The 25,542-nt window shown below is 40.0% G+C and overlaps 8 protein-coding genes across 8 annotated transcripts; 3 read left to right on the top strand and 5 right to left on the bottom strand.

Annotated features, from left to right (window-relative positions):
* Positions 1 to 98: 98 nt before the first annotated feature.
* LYS1 (saccharopine dehydrogenase (NAD+, L-lysine-forming)) lies at positions 99 to 1,292 on the bottom strand (the record flags this gene model as incomplete). Its single annotated transcript, XM_056223298.1, has 1 exon — positions 99 to 1,292. The coding sequence occupies one exon, from the start codon at positions 1,290 to 1,292 to the stop codon at positions 99 to 101; it is 1,194 nt and encodes a 397-aa protein (XP_056082903.1).
* A 213-nt stretch (positions 1,293 to 1,505) lies between these two features.
* Positions 1,506 to 2,270, bottom strand: NRE1 (sepiapterin reductase family protein; the record flags this gene model as incomplete). The annotated part of the gene is made up of 1 exon (XM_056223299.1): positions 1,506 to 2,270. One exon carries the CDS (start codon positions 2,268 to 2,270, stop codon positions 1,506 to 1,508), a length of 765 nt encoding a protein of 254 aa, XP_056082904.1.
* Positions 2,271 to 2,567: 297 nt separating this feature from the next.
* On the bottom strand, positions 2,568 to 3,359 carry IRC24 (sepiapterin reductase family protein IRC24; the record flags this gene model as incomplete). The annotated part of the gene is made up of 1 exon (XM_056223300.1): positions 2,568 to 3,359. One exon carries the CDS (start codon positions 3,357 to 3,359, stop codon positions 2,568 to 2,570), a length of 792 nt encoding a protein of 263 aa, XP_056082905.1.
* A 251-nt stretch (positions 3,360 to 3,610) lies between these two features.
* On the top strand, positions 3,611 to 4,102 carry HYR1 (peroxiredoxin HYR1; the record flags this gene model as incomplete). Its single annotated transcript, XM_056223301.1, has 1 exon — positions 3,611 to 4,102. One exon carries the CDS (start codon positions 3,611 to 3,613, stop codon positions 4,100 to 4,102), a length of 492 nt encoding a protein of 163 aa, XP_056082906.1.
* A 194-nt stretch (positions 4,103 to 4,296) lies between these two features.
* Positions 4,297 to 5,001, bottom strand: GTT1 (bifunctional glutathione transferase/peroxidase; the record flags this gene model as incomplete). Its single annotated transcript, XM_056223302.1, has 1 exon — positions 4,297 to 5,001. The coding sequence occupies one exon, from the start codon at positions 4,999 to 5,001 to the stop codon at positions 4,297 to 4,299; it is 705 nt and encodes a 234-aa protein (XP_056082907.1).
* A 9,037-nt stretch (positions 5,002 to 14,038) lies between these two features.
* SMKI09G2060 (DUP/COS family protein) lies at positions 14,039 to 15,214 on the bottom strand (the record flags this gene model as incomplete). Its single annotated transcript, XM_056223303.1, has 1 exon — positions 14,039 to 15,214. The coding sequence occupies one exon, from the start codon at positions 15,212 to 15,214 to the stop codon at positions 14,039 to 14,041; it is 1,176 nt and encodes a 391-aa protein (XP_056082908.1).
* Positions 15,215 to 15,767: 553 nt separating this feature from the next.
* Positions 15,768 to 16,238, top strand: SMKI09G2070 (uncharacterized protein; the record flags this gene model as incomplete). Its single annotated transcript, XM_056223304.1, has 1 exon — positions 15,768 to 16,238. The coding sequence occupies one exon, from the start codon at positions 15,768 to 15,770 to the stop codon at positions 16,236 to 16,238; it is 471 nt and encodes a 156-aa protein (XP_056082909.1).
* A 2,230-nt stretch (positions 16,239 to 18,468) lies between these two features.
* SMKI09G2080 (Y' element ATP-dependent helicase) lies at positions 18,469 to 24,048 on the top strand (the record flags this gene model as incomplete). The annotated part of the gene is made up of 1 exon (XM_056223305.1): positions 18,469 to 24,048. One exon carries the CDS (start codon positions 18,469 to 18,471, stop codon positions 24,046 to 24,048), a length of 5,580 nt encoding a protein of 1,859 aa, XP_056082910.1.
* Between the last annotated feature and the right edge of the window lie 1,494 nt (positions 24,049 to 25,542).

Raw genomic sequence — 25,542 nt, forward strand, 5'->3', positions numbered from 1 at the left:
AATTTACTAAGAAACGAAAAGCAGCAAAAAAAGGAAAAAAAAAATTAAAACTTATAAATGTCAGAAGTAATTGAGAATGTACATATATAAAACGTAAACTATAACCTTGAAGATCTTCTAACACGAGCACAATGTCTGTCGAACAACTTCTTGGCCCTAACCCAGACAGGAGCGGTCTCTCTTTGAGGCAATTGCTCTAAAGATGGTAAAAGGTCATGAGCGAAAAATTCTGAAGCTTCTCTTGGCAGTAGAGAAGGCAAGTGGTCGATAGAGATAACAGATAGTTTGGGTCCGGCAGTGGTGGGTACTAGAACGGTGGGTTTGTTAAACACAGTGGCCACAGTGTATATCGGGATTGGATTGTGAGGGTTGGTAGTATCTGCTGATACGTCCACCACAGTCCTTAGTCTTCTGTTAGGGTTATTTAGTTCTTGCATGTTAGTGAAAGGAGCAATTGGTTTTGACAGATATATACAGTTGATGAAGATGTCTGCTTGTGGAATTTCTTCAAAAGGGCCACCACGAGAGGTTTCTTTCATATCCCATTTTAATATGTTAGCGTCAGGAACACCAATTTTGTGTAAAAGATCGATGGCACCAGAGCCACATCTCCCTAACGCACCGATGATCAACACTGTTGGTTTTCTGGCACCTGTGGCCAACGCCTCTTTATAATCCCTGGTGACATCTTTGACCAATGCTTTTTCATTAGGGTATGGCGACACTGCAGGCAAATCCTCATCGTCAGAATGTGTTTGCTTGAATGCCCAGTCTCTTACACCAAGGGCTGCACCCGCAAACCCAGCGTAAAATCCAAAAGCAGCGACTCTTCTACCTTGGTCATTTTCCAAAAACTCCAGGTCGTACAAAGTACCGTGGCCCTCAATAAATCTGGTAAGGACATTCTGCCACCCAGCTTGGTTTTTGTAACAGTGAGCAAACTGAATGTGTTCGTGTACTAGGGGGAAAGTATCCGTTTCAGGCATTTCCTTCAAACCTATAATAATTCTGTCGCGTGGAGCGGTCTTCCATGAACCCGCAGGCACTATAATGGCTCCTGCTTGACGGTATTCGTTAATATTGAAAGTTGATTGTGGGCTATCTTCCACGTATATTTTGAAACCCTTAGCTATTAGCTTCTTGACTGTAGTGGGCGTTAAGGCAGCACGTGCCTCTAGAGGCTTAGTTTCAGCTCTCAAATGTAAAGTGACGGAAGGCATTTTTCCAGGTGGGTGAAATATAACTTGTTCGTTGTCTCTTTCCGAAGTATTCTTGAAAATACCTGTTGCCATCTAGGAATACAGCCTTTTTATATACTTTATGGTGGGTTCTCGAGGATGACTTTATGACTCTTTGTCACTGAAATCGCAAGGGAATTTGGCAGTTGAGAGCGAAATTTCAAATTCCGCTGGAAAAAATCAAAAATATGCAAAATGTACTCAAGTGTAAAAGTGTCTTTTGACTCATCGACTAGTATATAACGATACCTATATACACACAAAGTCTCAAGGCATAAAGTCCTTCAAGGCAGGGTCGTTGTAACTCAAATACTGGCCATTAACACCCTCTGGAATACCACGTAGAGCCAATTTGGCGTAGACTGTCGCTGGCACAGAGCTGTCTAGCAACTGGTTGTTCTCCTTTAAGCCCTTGAACATCTTCAATTGCTCCGCGCTCATGGAAGATGGTCCCACGTTCTCTCTGATGTTTACTTGCATGTCTGTGTCCACAATACCTGGAGCCACGGCAATCGCCTTGACCTGCTTTTCCTCATTGGCTAACGTCATAGCAAAGTGGTTTAAAGCGGCCTTTGAGGAGCCGTATGCACCCCAACTGCTGAAATACATGTTGCAAGCGTCCGAACTGACGAAGACTACGTTACCGTTGGTCTTCTTCAACTCAGGCAGCGCAATGCCAACCAGAGAAACGATGCTAAAAAAATTGACGTCATACAGCTTTCTCCAGGCATTGACGTCAATCTCATTGACATTTTGCACGGGCTCTAGGACACCTGCATTGGCGACCAACGAATCGATCTTGCCATGGCCCTCAACAGCGGTGCTTACCAATTGCTTCAACACTGAATCGTCGGTAATGTCTCCAACGACGTAGAAGAACCTGTCACCATATGTCTCTTTCAACTTCTTCAATGGAGCCTCTGATCTGGCCACGCCGTATACAACTATCTCCTTGTCCAAGCTAAAAAGGACATCCACGATGGACTTACCAATACCTCTGGATACACCAGTAACTAAAATGACTTTACCCATGTTCTATCTAACGTGTTGCCGACTATAGTTGGAATTCTCTTACCACCTAACACTGTGCCTCTGTCTTAATTATTCTTCTTATCATCATACACATATATATATATATATATGTGTATGTGCATTATATATATTCTCTTGGTTTTGAGAAAACACCGCGGGATTCCATCGGTGATACAATCAAACCGGTTCTTGGCACAGAAATGGCCGCACAAAAACTGTTGCTCATCGCAGGCACTCAATGAAAGCTTGGCAGGTAAAAAGTGTAAGCATACTCGTTTACACAACACAGTGCCAGCATTAGCCCTGCACCGGCACAAGCCGGTCATCGTTGTAGCGGAGATACTGGCCGTTCAAAGCATCGGGAATACCTTTCAGCGCAAGCTGCGCTAGCACTGTTGCGGGCACTTTAGGATCTAACAACGACGAGGTCTTGTACAATTGAGTAAATCTCTCGAGAGCCTCAGGTTTCATACCCTGAGGGCCCAACGTCTCTCTGATATCTTTTTGCATCTGCGTGTCCACGACGCCCGGTGCAATACACACTGTGCGGACCTTGTCACTGGGCTCTTCACTAGCGATGTCCATGGCAAAATGGTTCAGTGCGGCTTTGGAGCAGCCGTATGCAGACCATCCGTTGTATGGCTTCACACTGGCCCCAGAGCTGACAAAGACGATGCTGCTAACTTTTGACGAGCTCTTCAACAGGGGTAAACACAGCGTCACCAAAGTGACGATGCTAAAAAAGTTCACATCGAATAGCCGTTCCCACTGGTTGATGTCACACTCGGAGGTGGACTGGGAGATAGACTTCACCGGTTCTAACATTCCAGCATTCGCAATGATACTATCCAATTTTCCCTGCTTGTTTCGGATTTCTTCGACCAGAGCTGCCACCTGTGACCTGTCCGTAATGTCACAGGCACGGTACATAAACCTGTCTGCGCCGTATTCCTTTTGCAAAGACTGCAGACTATCTTCTGTTCTTGCTACACCGTAAACCACGCAGTCAGCGTCTCTCTCCATGATAGTTTTCACCAATTGCAGGCCTATCCCGCGAGACGCACCAGTAACCAAGACTACGTTGCCCATATTGCTTCTTCAATGAATCGTAAGCCTATCTTCTTGTTTCTGGTTGAACAACCCTTTATTCCTTTTCCTCATTCACTTCTACTTTTTCATTTTTAACTTCTGGACGAAAAGGTCAAAGAGAGGAAAAGGAAAAAGAGACACAGGAAAGATAGTATACTCCCTTAATACTAAAATAAAACAGGAATAGGAAAAGCAAAGCTCTCCACCTTCATCTTTTTAAGCTGTCATCTCGTAAGGTATTCAAATTCATCATGTCAGAATTCTATAAGTTAGCTCCTATCGACAAAAAGGGTCAACCATTTCCATTCGACCAACTAAAGGGCAAAGTGGTTCTAATCGTTAACGTTGCTTCCAAATGTGGTTTCACCCCGCAGTACAAGGAACTAGAGGCGTTGTACAAACGTTACAAGGATGAGGGACTTACTATCATCGGGTTCCCATGCAATCAGTTTGGCCACCAAGAACCAGGTTCTGATGAAGAAATTGCCCAATTTTGCCAATTGAACTATGGTGTTACTTTCCCCATCATGAAGAAAATTGATGTCAATGGTAACAATGAGGATCCCGTTTACAAATTTTTGAAGAGTCAAAAATCTGGTATGTTAGGCCTGAGAGGAATCAAATGGAATTTTGAAAAATTTTTGGTCGATAAAAAGGGTAAAGTTCACGAAAGGTACTCTTCACTAACCAAACCTTCTTCGTTGTCTGAAACTATCGAAGCACTTTTGAAAGAAGTTGACTAGGCAGGGTCTGTCTTTGCGGTTACGTAGTTTTTTATCTCCCTTTATATCATTTGATAATACATGTTCGTTACTATAACCTGTTGATCATTATGTATCGTAGCATATTGTGTATACTCATAAATATGTATAAAAATGTTTGGAAAACTCACATGGCGTGAGAGCCTTACGAACAATATAGCGCTGTTAAGTTACACTTAGAATTTGCTACCTAAAGCACGTGCCTTTTCCTTAGAAGTAGCATACGACTCCTCGGATGTTATAGTTTTTAACCATTTGGAAATTGAAGGATAATCTTCAGGTGCGGCAAACTTTCTCTCAAATGCCATCTGCAAGGGAAAGGACATTAATATATCAGCACCGCTCAATTTCCCATCAACCAAGTAGCCGTTATTTTTGGAAATCTCGCTCTCCACAAAGTCAAACTGATTTTTCATTTCACCACTAGAGTAAGCCTGACTGATCTTGTCTGCTATTTTCCCTGCCAAATATGAAATGGGGAAGGGCATACCAGAATTCTTCACCTTTGAAAGAATGAATTCGATCATCAAAGGTGGTTGCAAGGAACCTTCAGCATAAAACAAATAGTAGTTAATTTGATCGGAAATATCAGAGTCTTCGCTCATTAAAACGTGCGAATGATCAAAATGTTGCAAAACATATTGAAAAATGAAACCGGATTCAGCAAGTATCTTTTTCTTACCAGTTTCCCTGTCTTGAACTTCCAACAATGGAGATCTACCTAATGGGTGGATTTTCTTTAATTCTGGAGGAGCGCGAAAGTTAGCATCTCTCTTATAAGGGACAATTTCATATTCAAGTTTCAAATGGTCTAATAGCCACAAGAGCCTGAATGCTCTGGATTGATCCAACCAATGAACTTTAATAATAGGCAACGACATAACTGCTTTCTTGGTTCTCCTATTTCTTTCAAATTCAGATTGTGGAAGAAAAATCAATCACCTTTATGTGAAAATTCAGCCTCATAATATGTAACATCGTCTTGGCCCCCAAATTTTCACTATGAATAGAACATGCGGGTACGAAATGAAAATCATTAGTAATGGCCGTGGCAGAAAAATGCCATTGTCAAGGTAACTGAGAGGGGCTCATCTTTAACTACGGAAGATACCCCTAGTTTGTTACGTCCTTGAGCAGCACATGAATATCAATGACTATTGATGTCCACTCCCTCTATTAGGCTGGGTTTGACTTTACAGTGCCTCCGTTGAGAGTTTGCTTAAGCGAAGGCTTAGGCAGCAACCATGAATATTCAAATTAAAGGCAAGTCTTTATGGAATCCTCATTTACACAATATACTCAGTGAAAAGCGTAATCACTTTTTTTGCAGTATCACATAATTGTAACCTGACGTCCTTTAAAGGAAGCTTTCACTCTTGACCAGTTCTTTCTTGCTTTTAAACGCAATGTCAAATTTTGATTCAAACACGATGTAGCAGTTAGAGCACCTCACAAAAGTAAGATATATGTTGGGTATGAAAGATTGTTATCCATGCAAACCCTTAAGCAAAATAATTATCATGTGAAATCTTCAACACAGGAAACATGATTTCTCTGAATTACATGCTCACCGTGTACACGGATTGGATTGCAGCGGACGTGTCTCACTGCAATACCACAAGGAGGTAAACAGTACCAAAATTTGGTTTCATCCAGTGACTCATGTAAAGCTATGGCTGTGAAGACATGATAACGGTTTGACTTGGTCCTGAGGATAAGAAGCGGCAGTGCAAACAACAAAAAGTAATTATAGAACAAAAAAAGGTGCGGGTATCACAATCTGTACTAAATGTTAGAGCTGCTTGCCTTGTTGTCTGTTTTCCTTTATACAGTGCATGATGTGAGGCAAGATAAAATGGTGCTTACTGAAAATGTTGAGCAAGCCAGGATTATCCGCTCAGGATGTTATATGATTTTTTTTTCGAAGAAAGATTATCGTGTCAGTCACTTCATTGGCTGTCGCCTCTGATGTGGCAAAAGTCGCACACACTTTCATTATGAGTATCTACAATTTTACACTCAAGAGATGCCGAGGTTGAGACTTTTTGCTTGCGATCGCAATGCATTGCTAGATAGCTAAATCATGCCGCTTTCACAAATCTCTCTTCACATACGATAATTGGATAAGCGAATTGTGTAGCTTTTTATTTATCGTCCATCTTCAACTGTTTTGATACCAGTTGAAAGCTTAACAACGCTGAGTTATGGTCATATTGTTATTGGGCAGTTATAGTTTTTATCTAATGAGTATTTTTTATAGTGTCACTGGCGCATCGGCCCTACCTTGATCAATATTGGGAAGAATTCAGTGGCTCAAAAATGTGGCGCATGACTTACTAATTATTCACCATGATGGTGAAAGCATTGCCCTCGCAGTTGAAAATATATTGGCTGAGAAGAGTAAAACTTATCATATATCATCATATATACAACGAGGTTTGCGAGCATGCGTTGCGACAAACTCGATGTGTGAGATCAGTTACTGGTTCACGCAGTTTCGTACTTGCTAAATATTGGAAATGCCTTAGCTTTCCTCAATTTAAGCAGTACAGTCAACTTAACGGTATCAAGATACTGAATACATAAAAGAAAAGTGTCGCCGTAAGGAACCCGCGGATGTTGGGTGTGCAATAAGAAATCTGTAAGTACATGCATAGACTGAAGACGGAAATGTTATGCCAAAAATATGATATTTTGTGCCCATTAGTAAGTAAGAAATACACTTTTTGGCAGTTGCCTATTTTCGAGCATGAATGCAATAATGAGACCTTCCTAGAACCCCACGTTCGTAACAATCACTGGCATAGTTAGAATTTCATAAAGAAAGTGCGTCGAAAATCGTACGCTACACTTTTCTTCCAATTTCAGGGTGGAATAACAAACAGGAAAACGTGGACTTTGTTCTTTCAATTACACCGAACTGGAACGATAATTCTGGGACATTTGGAAAAAAAGAAGAGTTTTGGCTCACGAACTAGTTGCTTTAGCCAAACTCTGCCATAAAGTAAAAATTGGAACGCCTTAGAAGACGAGGTAAGAAGGCGGTAAAAAACTGCGTCCCAATCCTATATTTGTCAAACAAGTATACTCTCACTACGATACTTTTCCTTCAGTGGATACATACGTACTACGTCGGTCAAAAGGAAAATGCGTGAGCACTTTTCGAAAAATAATTCTAAAAGAACTTCCAATCACAGACTGCACTTGGAAGCAAAAAGGCACACATAAAAAACCATAAGAATTCTACATTCTGAAAGCTTCTATTGCTGCATGGTACTCTATTGAACGAGGGATATTTATACCTACCCCCACTGCTAATCATGCCAATACGCTCATCTGAGCGGAAGGTATAAGGAAACATCCGTAGGGTGTGAATTGTTCTAGAACAATAGTGTTGCGCACAAATCTTCTCGAAGAAAAAGAAACAGATCATTTTGGGAAAATGACAGCATATTTTTTGTCGCATCTCAGTAAACTGACGAAAAGCGGTAAAATCGCGGTGGTGCTATTAAAATAAAGGCACGCATATTGTAACAGCAGCATTTACGTCAAGAATGGACCCTATGATACCAAAGTGTGTCATCAAAAAAAAATAGTTAGTTTTTGCCTATATTTAAACTAGGTTTCAGGCACTTATTCTTCAAACCTTACATAATCCTTCTAAAAAAACTTTGAAAGAAGAATGTTGCCTAAATACCTGAAAAGGCTCAAGGCAAGTGAGAACCTATAAATTAAGATTTTTTACTTAGCGGCTAAAAAGAAGGCGTTGTACGAACAACTTGCCGTATATCCAATCCGTTTATGTTGGGCCTCTGAAGATTGACGTAACCGCTGGTTCAGGTACGAACTGTAAAGTACATCTCATCAGGAGAAAATAATAGTGTGTTTAAAATATGTCATTCAACAGTTAGAAAAAGAAAAGAAGATGCCATGAATTATTTGGCCAGACCTTGAACTAATGATATGAACGGTACAGGTATAGTTATTCCTTCTATTCAGGCAAGCTTAGGTAATACTAGAGAGTTGAGATTTTTTGATATACTTGTGATAGGTAGGTACACAAGGATTTAGAATAGTGCGTATCCCATTTCTCTCGTTTCAAAGCCTACACTGGTATGGTCCGCCATCCCTCTCTGGAAAATCCCATTTTTTCACTGTTGCCAACTTTTCTTATATATTCAAAATAGAGACATACTAAAAGAAGAAATTATCGCGTTACAAACCGAACCAAAGGACACGCCAGCGACGGTATAATATCATGGAAGGCCTTTGAGAAAGGTGTTGAAATAGGACAATCAGTAAGTCTGAAGACAAATGGGAGGATCTTGGCTTAGCACATATATGCCAATAGTCTTAGCCTTAAAAAATTGGCGTTTGGTGGTTCGAATACTGCAAAGCATGTGTTAGAGGAAGTCTTATTATTGGGTCTAAAAATAACAGTAATTTCAGAAACCTATTTTGTTTTCCTGCCCGGAAAAGCAAAAAAAGACCAAAAGCTGACAACTCTGTCATTGCTGAGCAGATTCTTCGGACATGGGATATACCGTGCAGTTTCTGCTGTTACTACGCTACCCCCTTGCGAGGAGTAGCTGGTTAATTGTATCTCTTCTAAGCGTTATTGGGGGCTGAAGGGGACTCTGTCTGATAGCATAATACTTCAATTCAGTCTGCGTTCGAGCTTCTTCTCTCTCCATTTCATTCAAAAGTCAGATATTCTCAAAAGAAAATATTTTCAAATTAATAATATTAGGTAGGATCTTATATCCAGTTCACATCTTGCAACTAGAGTAACTTTTGAACTTGTTCAAGCAGCGACTAGTGCCTCTAATGGACTTCGCCTTTTCCGTTATAAAATAATAAAGCAAAGGTTGATACCACTGGAATCATATAACCAGTTGCCTTCTTTTTATTAGTAAGAGAGTAGCGTAAAATGTCTGAAACGATTTTCCGTATTAGTTGAAATCGAAAAAATAATCCATTGATATGCTTTTATTAGAAGAGACGATATCTTCAATGCCTTCTGAAACAGAGAAATGTGCAGTAAATCTCGAGAGAAGACACTATATTCTGATATTTTCTTTCTTTGCACAAAATGAAAAGGCGTCAATAGCATCACCGCAGAACTTTTCGAAGAACAAACATCGAAACTCATCCATCCTGAGATATCCGCCTTATATTTTATTGCTGGATTAACACCGGTTATCATATATTGGCTAGTAACCATGTTGCCAGTATATTATCACATACGGTGTCAGAAGATGACATGAAGATCAAGAACCAGTCAATAATTTTAGTTGAAGCTGAAACGCAAGGATTGACAACGTATAAAAAGGAAGAATAAATAAATGTATTATTATACAGAATTATCGATGCCCTTTCGTGGACCCCTATATCCCCGAGGAGAACCTTTACTATAATATGTATACAAATTATACTACCTTTATCAACAATGGAATCCCAACAATTATCTCAATATTCACCCTTTTCTCATTATTTGCATAAATATTGGTTAAAGAATAATATAACATTGGTTGAAAAACAATCATAAGCGATTATTTGTTATTATTTAATAAATTATTTGTTCTCAATTTTATATTTAATTGAAGACAATCCAATTGTATTACAGTTTCTACTTCATTGCTTGTCATAATTATAAATCAGATATAAATATTCAAGGTTCTGTGTTACATTGCACTTTAATAATTTTATACTCAAACTATAAAAGAATAAAAAATGTACAAAAATGTACAATAATAAAATAGTGTAATTAATATATATGTGAGATCTCCGGAGATTGAGTAGCAATGTTTCAATACTAACGGTTATAGTGATACCTCATAGAATGGAAAATCTGAAACATTTTGCCATAAAAGGTTAAGAAAAACTTGGAAAAACAACAGTAAACTAGTGAAACCGGGCATAATATAACCGTTACCAAAGCTCCCTCTGCGATACTTTTAAACCTTTGTTTTTTACCATGAAAGTACAGTATTGAAACAAGAACTACTGTCATTTTGAAAGAATTAATATACTGCTGTTGAAATTCGCCTATGAAATTTCAACCTAGTATGAATCATAATTAATGAATTGGGAAATTGTTATACACCACCCTGACTGTTTGCTACTTGAGTGCAATATTCAACCTGATATTAAAACAAAGTGCAGTTGGGCTATACCCGTATTCCTTACTTGAGATCAATGTTCCTTAAGTATTCACTTGCGTGTTTTGGCTTTACATACTAAGATTTTATCAAATGTTATAGTTCTTAAACCTTTTATCCTCACTCTGATAATCTCTGAAAGATAGAAAGTGAATTAAAATAGCTTTAAATGAAGGTATAATGAACTTTATTGTTAGAATGGTGACTTGTTATTCTTTATAACTAACCAGTTAGTGATCATACGAATTAATCAGACATAATACGTCACTGGCGTTTTAGTATGGAGAATGATTTGTAACTACGTGATGATGCTGGGGCAATAAAGTTAAAGATCTATTAATTGGAAGATTAACTTGACATTTACCTATATAAAGATATGAGTTGTTACATTGAAACTATACTAAATGGTCTCATCCTTATTATAGTGGTTATGTTTAATATGACCAATCGGCGTGAGTTTTATATACCTCTTTTATACGATACAAGATCTGCTTTTATTCTTGAGCAATACTACAACTTGACTACTCATTATCAACATAAAAAGCAATGCTTCTAACTTAAAGTGAATCAAAGTCAGGATACTGTTTTTTCCAAAACTCATGCCGAGCTTCTTTCTCTGCTTTCACTGCTTTCAAAGTGAGCTCCTGTAATATCCAGTCTGTTCCGTTTGAAGCTTTCTCGGCAGTGAGAATGAAGAAACTCTGACATTCCCTATCACAGTAGAAGTAGTAAGTCCTATGCCATAGTCCTTCATTAAACAGATCTTGGTTCACAGAATGTGCAATAGTTCTCCATTTTTTACCTGCAGGTTTACGTGTAGTAATTTCCATTAAAAGTTCGATTCTAAAATCTCGATCATTGATCCGTTCAAAACAAACAAAACCTACGAAATTTAATAAAGCGACGAAGCAATACAACCTTGAGACCAGTGAAACGACAGCGCAACCGGGGGTTGGGGCAGGGGGATGCACAAACAATAAAACTAAACTCCCGGTCACCAAGAACATAACCATTAGCGGTGTATAATGGACCAATTTGTAGAGCCAATAACTCAGATACGAACTGAATAGGTCCTCAGGAAGCGCCACACTTCCTCGATTAGGTGAGAATTGAGTCCACTTAACGTGTCAAGTTTTGCATCGCTATCTTCTGAGGAGGTTTGCATGTGCAATTTATGTCTTGTCTTCTCTATCGCTATAATGTAGTATTGACCAATTTTATGCTGACGAAATGGTGATCTGTCTTGTGCTAATTGAGCCTTAAATGCTTGAACTATACCGAACCCCTTTTCACCATCTGTTCTTATTTCAGAGGCATTTTTCATCTATTGTTGAAACGGCCGAAGCAATATGTAATGAAAATACAACAATAGCAGACTAAGTAACGCTCAATTTCTAACTATGTGCTAGAATGGTGACTTATTATGCTTCATAACTAAAAAATTAGTGACCACATGAAGTAATCAAACGTAATACGTTATTGATGTTTCAGGATGGAGAATGATTTGTAACTACGTGATAGTGCTGGGGCAATAAAGTTAAAGATCTATTAGTTGGATGATTAACACGTTTAATTAAAGGCGCATACTGATATCCATGCTGCCTACGTGTTATCCAAGACTGATTGTGCCTTCTCGATATATGGCAACAATTCAGCATTTGGTAATAAAGGCCAGAAAGATTTTCTTGGAGGTAGATCACTGAGAAAATAATGGTCGAAAAAGTGTGCACAATCATCCCCATCAAAGAAAAAGACGTCTAGGCCCCAAATTTTCTGCTCACACATGTATAAATTCATCTTCTTCGCAATTATGTCCCAGCCATTTGCATTAGACTTCCCTAGTTCACCTATAATACTTGACAAATACTGCAATTTATGTTTCGGTTCCAATGAAGAGAATCTTTGAAAGTCGAAAAACTGGTATTCAATGAAAATATGCATTACGAAAAGAGAGCAGAATGTTCTCTACGCCAATGCTATTCAAAGGTGCTTCAGGATAGATCCGGTTCCATTGTTTATCCACTTCTGAAAAATAAACATTCAGAGCTTCTTCAATATAAGGATGTTTCCTGAATACTTCCGATTTTGTGCCGTTACTTTTTGAAGAAATCCAGAGAAGGTTTCTTCTAAATGCTTCGTGGCAACTGGGGCCATCGAAAAAAAAGTATTTGGTGTTCCAAAGTTTATTTTCATACAAATAAGAGTTGAAATTTCCTGCAACACTTTCCCAGCTTTCGATTTCTGTACCTGCTGTATTTTCAACGATTTCTTTAGCAAACTGATCGAGTTGTTTTGCGAAGGTACGTCCTCTAACTAAACCCATGAAGCACTAACTATCATTTATATAAGAAAAAGAGAGATGAACGAATGACGCATCCTTTGACAAACCCTCTGCATATTGATGAGTAATATGGATAACAATAGCTAAATACGGAATGTTAAGGAGTTGAATTTCTCATAGCAAAACCAAGTGAAAAAACTTCTGAATACATACTTGGGTAGTGTGGAATTGTAGCAATCAAACATTTCGGATGATAAAGAACTCACGCTCTTTTCATATATGCTTTCTTCCATGCCTGTAGCGATGTGGTTTTGGAGACATAGTTTTGCAGTTACGGCATCCTAGTGGTTCGTTTATATAGCTCGTTAAACTATCATCTGTGTTTGTAGGCTGAAAAATGCCGCCCAAAGCTAAGCACGCGCACATTGTACAACAGTTGGCCGTATGATTGAAAGGTGACAGCCGGTAGAGACAGACTTGAGTAGATTCTGATGTAGTTGTTGAGATTCCATTTTTTAATAAGGCAATGATATTAGGTATGTAGATATACTAGAAGTTCTCCTCCGGGATTTAGGAACCCATAAAAGGGAATCTGCAATTCTACACAATTCTATAAACATTATTATCATCGTTTTATATGTTGTTATTCATTGATCCTATTACATTATCAATCCTTGCGTTTTAGCTTCCACTAATTTAGATGACTATTTCTCATCATTTGCGTCATCTTCTAACACCGTATATGATAATATACTAGTAACGTAAATACTAGTTAGTAGATGATAGCTGATTCATATTACAACACTACGTGTATATCAACAATATAGTTACGTAAATATTTCCTAATCAACTGCTCATCGACCGCTTCTTTGTGAACCACTAATCCTAAATAGTTACAATAATATCAGAACGGTATATTATAATAGTCTCCATATAGCAGTTTATATCCCGCAACGGTAAACGTGACATGTAAGACTCTAAGGTTGCACTTGCAACTTCCCACACAAAATTTAGATCTTTTTGTGTCATGAATCTGATTATCTTCAAGTATGTCCACATGGGAAAGAGTTCGTCCTATAAATGGCCGAGTGCAGAAAGCTATATTGTTGATTGTAGATCTGAAAAAAGGTCATCGTAGTTATGTATGAAAGAAATAGATAATACCCGTCGTAACCAGTAGTCAATAGCCGACTATTACTCCAGAGTTTTAACTTTTACACACACTACCAATGCATTATTGCTGCGGACCGAGCTGAGTTGTGTAGATGAAGTTGTTTAACGAAAATATTAACCGACTCTTCAAGGCATCTAATTTAGTATGGTGTTATTAGGAAAAGAGGGCAATAAGTTTTGTGCGTGTAGCAGGATGGTTACACCCTGTTTTTTTTTATTTGTAACGAACAATGGATATAATAATAAAGAATAGAAGGTGTGCTAAATTACACACGCTCTAACATAAAAAAATAGTATCGAACTCTACACTAGAGAATTGTCACCACGAGATGCTTGCGCTTCTTTAACGTATGGCCATAGTTCAACATTCAATGGTACAGGCCACGTGGATTTTTTTGAAGATAGAGGGTGGTAGAACCTGTCGCTAAAAAACCGTTCACAATCAGTCCCGTCGAAGAAAAACTCTTCGTTTTTCCAGACTTTCTTTTCAAACAAGTACTTATTCATTTTCTTTGCAATTTCGTCCCATCCATTAGCACCAGTCTTCTGCTCATTTATAATCGTTGACAAAAACTGCATATTGTGCTCCATGCTCATAATCAGAACCTTTTTTGTATTTGTGAAACCTTTTACGATCATGAAAAATATACACCCGAGATACAAGGTGCGTAATAGAAGGCACATTTCCCGTGACACATATATGCAGACTAAAAAATTAAGGAATGAAATCAATGAAAAAATACTTAAATTCCTCTTTAAAACCCAAGTAAGCTTAAACCTATGAGTATCCTTGGGAAGCTGAGCGTTTTCCAGGTCAACGGGGCTCCATGATTTCTCACTATCAAACAACTTCCACCGTTTGTCAACTTCCGCAAAATAAGTCTGCACGGCCTCTTCGATGTAAGGAACGGATTCCCTGAATGACTTAATCCTTGCAGCTTCATCTTTTTGCAAAAAGAACGGTTCAAGAATGATTCTTCTGAATGCTTCTTGACAGTCCAAGGCTTCAAAAAAGAGGTACCTGGTATTCCAAGCTTTGCTCTCATACAAGTATGAATTCAAACTTGCTGCAACATTTTTCCAATCATCAGCGTTCGTACCTGGTGCATTTCTGGTAATTGCTTTGGAAAATTCGGTAAGTTGTTTTGATAAGGCACGGTCACGAGATAGAGAATGACTAAGGGGTAAAAACGCTAGCACTAGAAACAAAAAACTCGAAGCTAAACACGGATAAGTCCAATTTGTGGACATTTTCCACCAAATACTAAGTGGCAGCCATAATAACAGCCAGATTCGAAAAATTAAGGATTTGTAAACCTCATACGAGTACCATGTAAGGCCATTTCTAAAAACGTCCTGAGGTAGCACAGTCTCCTGGGATTCGAGATGTTCGGGAGATAATAATCCCACGCTCTTCTCATCTTCAATATCAGTATCTTTCATTTTGGCGATGAGATGGCAGTTTGAGGTACCTGTCATTTAGAGTTGCAACTTCTGGCAGCTGGATTTATATATAGTTTGAAAAAAAAAAGCCGCCAAGCGGGCGCGCGTTATGCAACTGCCGATGGCTTATTAAATCATATGATTGAAAAAGGGCAAAAACTCATCAAGATAATTTCCAATTATTCACGGGCTCACTTAATATGTTGTTGATAATTAGTTGTTTAGTAAGTTGTAGTAATTTAGAATAAGTCGTTCCTTCTTAATTTTGTTAAAATGTACTACCCTAAGAAGTATAACTAATTTATAATTAGTAATGAGCCCCGAGAGCAACGCTTCCGAGACCATATCCAATAGATTCTGGGTCAAGCTTTTAAAAAAAAACTATTGTTGATGAAGCTGCATAAGAAATGAACTGAAATATGTGATGATTCTCCTGGAAGGGTCTCTGCTTATGACATTTTTTCGTACTTCAAAGAAAACTATAATGAAGTCACTATTGGATCCAGGCTTACTCTTATAGAGGATTTAACAAATATATCTTCCAAGTCTGTAGATGAAATCGTTTTCTATTTGAAAAACTATACTCACAATGCTGGAAGACAGCAGTGAGGAACAGGACAGAAAGAAACAACGTGATACAAATATTGCATTGCTATTGATGGCTTTCATACCCCAACTAAAAGAATCTTTTCACGAGAAGTTCGGTGACTCCAAGTCTCTTCAACTATCACAAGTCATTAGATTTTGTAAATTAAAGACTTCATCGGGCTCTTCCTCTTTAGTATCCGACGCATTGGCTGCGCAAGACAAAAGAAGTTATCAAAAGAAAGGAAATAAAGGATGTCTGATTTGTGGCGCGGACTGTCGCTTAAGCAACTGTTCTCTGCTTAAGAGAAGGCTCCCGGAAGCCAGAATCTTTAAGTTATATCCTAATGACAAGTTAAGCGCACCTTCGTCTGCTAGCGTGGCGATGACAGACTATGAAACGCCACCCAGCAGAGCAAACCGGAAACCACCAACATCTTGGCTTTGCATGCTATCTTCGACTGTTCTCTCGTAAACTCGGTTCTCTACAGAAGAATATGTAATGGTGGTTGGTGGCTTCATACCCATCATAGGCTCTGGAACTGTGCAGATAGGCACGGTTCAATTGAGTGATGTCTCCTACATTCCCGACTTATCAGTGAACCTAATATCTGTTCGGAAACTGTGTGCCCATTCTAATTTTTCTGTTACATAACCAATACCGATCAGACTCTGTTTTGCGACTCAAGGTTGCATTGAAGATCTTTTTCTCTGCTACAAAGATGACATTCATATTACAGAACAGTTAGCTGGATGCTATTCTGAGTAAATCCTTGTCATTCTGATACAACGTAGGAAATATCTTACCTTTCAGCATTTTATTCGAAAACTTTACTCCATCCTTTTTGAGTCCGTTAAGCGAGCTTTACGGTACCATCATAGCACCAGATTTTTGTTCCTAAAGTAACGTTTTGTATGCTATTTCAAATTGATTGTTGTTCACACCTCTCATGAAACTATTAGTCAATCTCTACACTTGGTCAAGGGTTACTTGAAACCTTCTACTGGTGCTGCTCTTTCAAAAACAAAGGGTGTGAATCCTCTATAGTCCAAGGAATCAGATTACGTTACTACAAGTAAAAGCTTCATAGGAATAGACAAGATTTGGAACTTGGTTGGACATTTAAAAGACAGATATTATAAGAAATTGAACGTAAATGACGTGCCTCTTATTATGTTGGCATAGGTAATTGTGATGTAATGTGTAAGAAATTTTTATGTTTGGGTGATTCATGAGGTGATTTTTTGAGATTTTGATAAATATATGTACATAATGAGTAGACAGTATGTGGAAAAATACGTTATATTAGATGCGAGTAAGTGCATATATATGATATTTGGGTCCGTAGAATACATTATAAACACAAAAATGGGAATAAAAGTGGATTTTATGGGCAAATGGCACAGGGTGTGAAGCGCTGAGGTAAGTGCCGTGTATGGTGATGTAGAGTGGTAACCATGGCAACTGAGTGAGAGGTGAGGATGAGGAGCAGTGTGGCAGTAGGGTAAGATGGGAGTAGTTTATTCTTAGCATCCGTAGGCGTATGGGGAGCTATCATGGAAAAGAAGAAGGCATGGCAGGTGTTCATATGCGGTTGGAGGTGGGATGGGGAGTAGTGATAGGGTATTATTGTTTACGTTTGATGGTTTACATATTATGTTAGGTATGTTGTAGAGGTCGTAGATGGTAGGACAAGTGGGTGTGGTGGTTGAATGATAGATGGACGGGGGGTGGTTGGTAGTGGATATGGAGTAGTGGTGAGATGTGAAGGATGGCAGGTGTGTTGACGTAGGCAGTGGAGGGGCGTATATATATGTTACCATATTGCATGGTGGATGGTGCTAGACAAGGCCGTAGGGACATATAGCATGCTTGAAGTAACGTTGTACGAACTCTGTCATTATTTCCTGTTTAGGCAGTTGTGGCGCCTATTGTAGTCAAAGATCCTAGCGTCAAGGTTTCTTATATAGTGGGAGAGAGCACCAAGGAAGTAACTTGATACGAAGTTTGTGGATGGGTGTGTTTTCTTTTCAAGCGGGGTAATATATTTTTCCTGTTCTCGAGATGAAACGTCGGAAAAGTTACGCGAATTTTTCGAAGCGAGAGGTCATATACCTAATAAGGAAATGTAATTCATAAGGTTTTATTATATTGATCTTTTCGAGACCGGAAGAAGCTGCAGGCTGAGCGCATAATTTCTTGAAGCGACCAACTGGTTCATGTTTAAGTAACCAAGAGAACATCCATGAAGCGGCTTGAGCAATGAACAGAATCCTGGTTCTCCTCGACTAAGCAGACAGATTGAGATACTACGCACAAACATGGAAGTTGGAAAAGAAAGTACGTACCGACTACTTTATTTTTGCAGGCCGGAAATCAAGCGATGAATGACGATCCTCAGGAAAAAACGGATATCTCTCTGTTTTCTATGTTGTGCTTGAAGGGGTCAGTGGCTAATCTTGATGGGATTTTTTATTAACTGTGCTTTGTTGCTGCTGGAGATTTGCACTTGTGTAGCAGAGGTCTTTTTTTTTTTGGGTGCTCGCTACATAATTCTGCATCTTCTCAATAGAGTAGCTCAATTGCATTCCTAGATGATGATAAGGTGGAAACTGGACAATCTTTTGTTTATATTGATGGATTTCTTGTCAAAAAGCATAACAATCAACATACTATTGTTAATTTCGAAACTTACAAAAATAAAATGGAAGTTTCCGATAAGCGTAAGTTTGAAAAAGCAAACTTTGAGGAGTTTGAGTCCGCTCTAAATAACAAAAACGACTTGTTACATTGTCACTCAATAACTTTATTTGAAACTGTCGGCACGGAAGTGCGATCATTCTACGAAGACGAAAAGTCTGGTCTAATCAAAGTGGCGAAATTCAGAACTGGTGCAATCGATAGGAAAAGGTCTTTTGAAAAAATTGTCATTGCCTTCATGGTCAAGAAAAATGTACAAAAGTTTCTGACGTTTGTTGAAGACGAACCATACCCTTCAAAGTATCTTATTCCCAAGAAAATCAACTTGATGGTCTACACGTTGTTTCAAGTACATACTTTGAAATTTAATAGGAAAGATTACGATATCCTTTCTCTTTTTTACCTCAACAGAGGATACTATAGTGAGTTGAGTTTTCGTGTCCTGGAACGTTGTTACGAAACTGCGAGTTCCAGGCCGAACGACAGCTCTACGATGCGTACTTTCACCAACTTTGTTTCTGGCACGCCTATTGTAAGGAGTCTTCAGAAAAGCACCATAAGGAAATATGGATACAATTTGGCACCCTACATGTTTTTGTTACTACACGTAAATGAGCTTTCGATTTTTTCCGCATATCAAGCAAGTTTACCTGGCGGTAAGAAAGTCGACACAGAGCGGCTGAAACGTGATCTATGCCCACGTAAACCCACCGAGATAAAGTACTTTTCACAGATATGTAACGATATGATGAACAAAAAAGACGGATTGGGTGATATTTTGCATATTATCTTGCGAGCATGTGCGCTTAATTTTGGGGCGGGACCCCGTGGTGGTGCTGGTGAGGAAGAAGATCTATCTGTTGCGAATGAACAATCCGTTATTCCCTCTGTGGACGAGCATGGCTTAAAAGTATGCAAGTTGCGCAGTCCTAACACTCCACGAAGGCTCAGAAAAACACTAGATGCCGTGAAAGCTTTATTGGTGTCTTCTTGTGCTTGCACCGCAAAGGATTTAGATATATTTGATGACAACAACGGCGTTGCGATGTGGAAATGGATCAAAATTCTGTACCACGAAGTAGCACAGGAAACCGCGCTGAAGGACTCTTATAGAATAACTTTGGTACCTTCTTCTGATGGTATATCAGTATGTGGAAAACTGTTTAATCGCGAGTATGTCCGCAGCTTTTACTTTGCATGCAAGGCTCAGTTTGACAACCTTTGGGAAGAGTTGAACAATTGCTTTTATATGCCTACAGTGGTTGATATTGCCAGTCTCATTTTGCGTAATCGAGACGTGTTGTTCAGAGAGCCAAAGCGAGGAATTGACGAGTATCTGGAAAACGATTCTTTTCTTCAAATGATACCTGTTAAATATCGTGAAATTGTGCTGCCAAAGTTGAGAAGAGATACTAACAAAATGACCGCGGCTCTTAAAAATAAAGTGGCTGTTGCAATTGACGAGCTTACGGTGCCACTTATGTGGATGATCCATTTTGCCGTAGGATACCCTTACCGGTATCCAGAGCTTCAGCTACTCGCTTTTGCCGGTCCTCAGCGCAACGTATACGTCGACGATATAACAAGGCGCATCCAACTATACACTGATTATAACAAGAACGGTTCATCGGAGCCTCGACTAAAGACACTTGACGGACTCACTTCAGATTACTTGTTTTACTTTGTCACTGTGCTAAGGCAAATGCAGATATGTGCGCTTGGTAACAGTTATGACGCCTTTAAACACGATCCTTGGATGGATGTCGTGGGGTTTGAGGATCCAAATCAAGTAACAAATCGAGATACTTCGAGGATAGTTTTGTATTCCTACTTGTTTCTGAATACCGCTAAGGGCTGTCTCGTTGAATATGCAACTTTTCGACAGTACATGAGGGAACTTCCGAAGAATGTACCTCAGAAGCTGAATTTTCGGGAGATGCGCCAGGGGTTGATTGCCCTAGGGCGGCACTGCGTAGGTAGCAGATTTGAAACAGATTTGTACGAGTCGGCGACGAGTGAACTCATGGCCAACCATTCCGTTCAAACAGGGCGAAACATTTACGGTGTGGATTCCTTTTCGTTAACCAGTGTCAGTGGAACGACCGCCACTTTATTGCAGGAGCGAGCTTCCGAGCGCTGGATTCAATGGTTAGGCCTTGAAAGAGACTACCATTGTTCCTTCTCCAGTACTCGGAATGCGAGAGATGTAGTAGCAGCAGTAGCAGGCGAAGCGAGTTCAGATCATCATCAAAATTTTTTGAGTGCAACGCGAAAAAGGCCCCGAGAGCCCAAGAGCACAAACGATATCCTCGTCGCAGGTCGGAAACTTTTTGGCAGATCCTTTGAATTCAGGGACTTGCATCAGTTGCGCTTATGTTATGAAATATACATGGCAGACACACCCTCTGTTGCAGTACAAGCCTCACCGGGCTATGGTAAGACGGAGTTGTTTCATCTTCCCTTAATAGCACTCGCGTCCAAGAGCGACGTGAAACATGTGTCGTTTCTGTTTGTACCGTACACAGTGTTGCTTGCTAATTGCATGATCAGGTTGCGCCGAGGCGGTTTCTTGAATGTGGCCACTGTAAGAAACTTTATTGAAGAGGGTTACGATGGTGTTACTGATTTATACGTGGGGATCTACGATGACCTTGCTAGCGCCAACTTCACAGACAGGATAGCTGGGTGGGATAATATTGTTGAGTGCACCTTTAGGACCAACAATGTAAAGTTGGGTTACCTCATTGTAGATGAGTTTCACAACTTGGAAACGGAGGTCTACCGGCAGCCGCAATTTGGGGGCATAAGGAACCTCGATTTTGACGCTTTCGAGAAAGCAATCTTTTTGAGCGGCACAGCACCTGAGGCTGTAGCCGATGCTGCGTTGCAGCGCATAGGGCTTACGGGACTGAGCAAGAAATCGATGGACATCAACGAGCTCAAACGGTCGGAAGACCTCAGCAGAGGTTTATCCAGCTATCCCACACAGATGTTCAATCTGATTAAGGAGAAATCTGAGGTGCCTTTAGGGCATGTGCATAAAATTTGGAAAAAAGTGGAATCACCTCCCGAAGAAGCACTGAAGCTTCTTTTAGCCCTGTTTGAAACTGAACCAGAGTCGAAGGCCATTGTAATTGCTAGCACAACCAAACAAGTGGAAGAACTGGCCTGCTCTTGGAGGGAGTATTTCAAGGTGGTATGGATACACGGGAAGCTGGGTGCTGCGGAAAAGGTGTCTCGCACGGAGGAGTTTGTCACTGACGGTGGCATGCGAGTTCTCATCGGAACAAAATTAGTGACTGAAGGAATTGACATTAAGGAATTGATGATGGTGATCACGCTTGATAATAGACTTAATATTATTGAGCTCATTCAAGGCGTGGGAAGACTAAGAGAAGGAGGCCTCTGTTATCTATTATCTAGAAAAAACAGTTGGGCGGCAAGGAATCGTAGGGGTGAATTATCACCAATTAAGGAAGGCTGTATAACCGAACAGGTACGCGAGTTTTATGGACTTGAATCAAAGAAAGGAAAAAAGGGCCAGCATGTTGGATGCTGTGGCTCCAGGACGGACCTGTCGGCAGACACAGTGGAACTGATAAAGAGAATGGACAGATTGGCTGAAAATCCGGCCACAGCCTCCATGTCGGTTGCTGCGTTACCGTCTAGTTCACAAGAGAGAAGTAGTAGTGACAGGTACAGAGATTATTGCAGCAGCGATGAGGACAGCAACGCGGGCATTCATGATAGTACCAATGCTAGCACCAATGCTAGTACCAATGCTAGTACCAATGCTAGTACCAATGCTAGTACCAATGCTAGTACCAATGCTAGTACCAATGCTAGTACCAATGCTAGTACCAATGCTAGTACCAATGCTAGTACCAATGCTAGTACCAATGCTAGTACTAATGCTAGCACCAATGCTAGCACTAACGCCAGTACTAATGCTAGTACTGATGCCAGTACCAATGCCAGTACCAATGCCAGTACCAATGCCAGTACCAATTCTAGTACTGATGCCAGTACCAATGCCAGTACCAATTCTAGTACTGATGCTAATACTGATGCTAATACTGCTGATAGTACCAATGCTAATACTGATGCTAATACTGCTGATAGTACCAATGCTAGGACTAGTGCTGTTACCACCGCCAGCACCAATGCTAGGACTAGTGCTGTTACCACCGCCAGCACCAATGCTAGGACTAGTGCTGTTACCACCGCCAGCACCAACGTCAGGACTAGTGCTGTTACCACCGCCAGCACCAATGCTAGGACTAGTGCTGTTACCACCGCCAGCACCAATGCCAGGACTAGTGCTGTTACCACCGCCAGCACCAACGCCAGGACTAGTGCTACTACCACCGCCAGTACCACTGCTAGCACCAACGAGGACTCCAATACAGGTGGAAATGCTGAGAGTAATAGATTCCATCCAGCCACTGACATTGATAAAGAGCCATATAAGCGGAAAGGAAGTCAAATGGTCTCGCTAGAGAGAAAGAAACTGAAAGCACAATTTCCCAATACTTCTGAGAATATGAATGTATTAGAGTTTCTTGGCTTTCGGTCCGATGAAATTAAACATCTTTTCCTGTATGGTATCGATATATACTTCTGCCCAGAGGGAGTATTCACACAATACGGATTATGCAAGGGCTGTCAAAAAATGTTCGAGCTCTGCGTCTGCTGGGCTCGCCAGAAAGTATCGTATCGGAGGATAGCTTGGGAAGCACTAGCTGTGGAGAGAATGCTGCGAAACGACGAGGAATACAAAGAATACTTGGAAGATATTGAGCCATATCATGGGGACCCTGTTGGATATTTGAGATTTTTTACCGTAAAAAAGAGAGAGATCTACTCTCAGATACAAAAAAAATATGCTTGGTACCTGGCTATTACTAGAAGAAGAGAAACAATTAGTGTACTGGATTCGACAAGAGGCAAGCAAGGGAGCCGAGTTTTCCGCATGTCTGGAAGGCAAATCAAAGAGTTGTATTTCAAAGTATGGAGCAACTTGCGTGAATCAAAGACGGAGGTGCTGCAGTACTTTTTGAACTGGGACGAAAAAAAGTGCCAGGAAGAATGGGAGGCAAAAGACGATACGGTCGTTGTGGAGGCACTCGAGAAACTTGGAGTTTTTCAGCGTTTGCGTTCTATGACAAGCGCTGGACTGCAGGGTCCGCAGTACGTCAAGCTGCAATTTTGCAGGCATCATCAACAGCTGAGGAACAGGTATGAATTAAGTTTAGGAATGCACTTGCGGGAACAGATTGCGCTGGGAGTTATCCCATCTAAACCGCCGCATTGGACGCCTTTCCTCTCGATGCTGATAGGCTTGTTCTACAATAAAATATTTCGGCAGAAACTGGAGTATCTTTTGGAGCAGATCTCGGAGGTGTGGTTATTACCACATTGGCTTGATTTGGCAAACGTCGAAGTTCTCGCTGCAGATAACACGAAAGTACCACTGTACATGCTGATGGTAGCGGTTCACAAAGAGCTAGGTAGCGATGATGTTCCAGACGGTAAAATTGATATATTATTATGTAGAGATTCGAACAGAGAAGTTGGAGAGTGATGGACGTTGTTACGACTGTTGCTGATTGTGTATTGTGTAGTATATGTTTTGTTCTAAGTTTCAAGAAAAAGTGAAAAAAACAAAATGGATTTGTTTTTGTTTCTGGTCAGATTCCTTAATAGTTGAAAACAAACTGGCGGAAAGAAAGGGCATTGGAGAAGATCAGTGTGAGTTGCTCAGAATGTGATGAACACTTCGGAGTCATCTAGCTTTAATCTTGAACATAAAAGTATTACGAAGACTTACATGCGGTTTGCACCAACTATTCTCAAGCCGATAGAGCTGCTGGCACGGCTGTGGTAGGTAGAATGCCTTTAGGTGCTCAAATTGAAATGGATGTTACTGCCTTTGAAAACAGTTAACAATGCAAAAAAGTTAGTTTGCGTACAAATACTTCTTGGACCGCTTAACTACAAACAGTATATATTTTCCCTTGATATATTTTTACTGTACTTAAAGTAAAGTCAAAAATTATAAACGAGAAGATTTAGTTGCAAATAGGATATGATAGTCAAAAATTAACGGGGAAAATATGACTGGAGAGTGCGGCAAAGAATCACTGTTGAGCAAAGACCTGGCTTACGCCTGTTTCCCTCCGAACGGCTCTTTAACGTACAATATGAACAGAGGATATCCAATATCATTGTTGGTTCGAAAATGTTGGAATAAGTGATTACAACTACGCTCTTTGCATAAATTAGATTAGGCAAATTCTAATATTGGGGTTTCCTGCAGTAGTAAGATAAAGATCTATTAGTTGTCCAGAACTTAGTATATAAGAAGATGAGTTATCATGAATGTCCCGAATCATGTCTGAACCATTGGGTTCAACACAATAATCAGCATGTGTTTTATATACCTCTCTTATATAAATTAAGAAGGAACGACTTATTCTTAATTATTACAAGTTACTAAACCAGTCGTTATCAACAGAAGATTTTTTTAAAAAGGTCCTACGGTGCAATGAATCCAAGAATCAAGGCTAGAGATGCCAGTCAAAGGTGAAGCGGCTAGCATTTTTTCGATAGTTCGGGACCTACTATTTCAAAGGAAACAGTTAAAGATCACTTTCTTTTTTCGGCGTCTCATTCTTGGAGTAACGGCTGTAGGCAGTAGTCCCCACAGGTGCATCCGACAGGCCATAAGCAACTGAGTCCATGCAGATTACTGAATATTCTTCGCTTGTGGAAGGCGCGATTTTGCTCCCGCATTCATGAGAGTGGGGAAAGGCGTGCAGTAGGAGTAGTGAGCGATTCTTTTTTGGTGGCCTACGAACATAAAATGTGCCAGATTCGGTTTGAAAGAGCTCTGCGGTAAACCCAGGAGACAGTTGCTGCGGCACATCAACGATATTTTGTAGTCATTATAATCCTCTTTTATGATCGAAACAGATCGGGCCATCAATTTTTGTGTAAAAAAGGGGTGCTCCAAGCGAGAGGATAGTTACCCGGTTTTTTATCACGTGAGCAATAAATGTGGAGGGGAGAGTCAGGG

This window comes from Saccharomyces mikatae (genome assembly GCF_947241705.1).
Source record: "Saccharomyces mikatae IFO 1815 strain IFO1815 genome assembly, chromosome: 9".
NCBI lineage: Eukaryota > Fungi > Ascomycota > Saccharomycetes > Saccharomycetales > Saccharomycetaceae > Saccharomyces > Saccharomyces mikatae.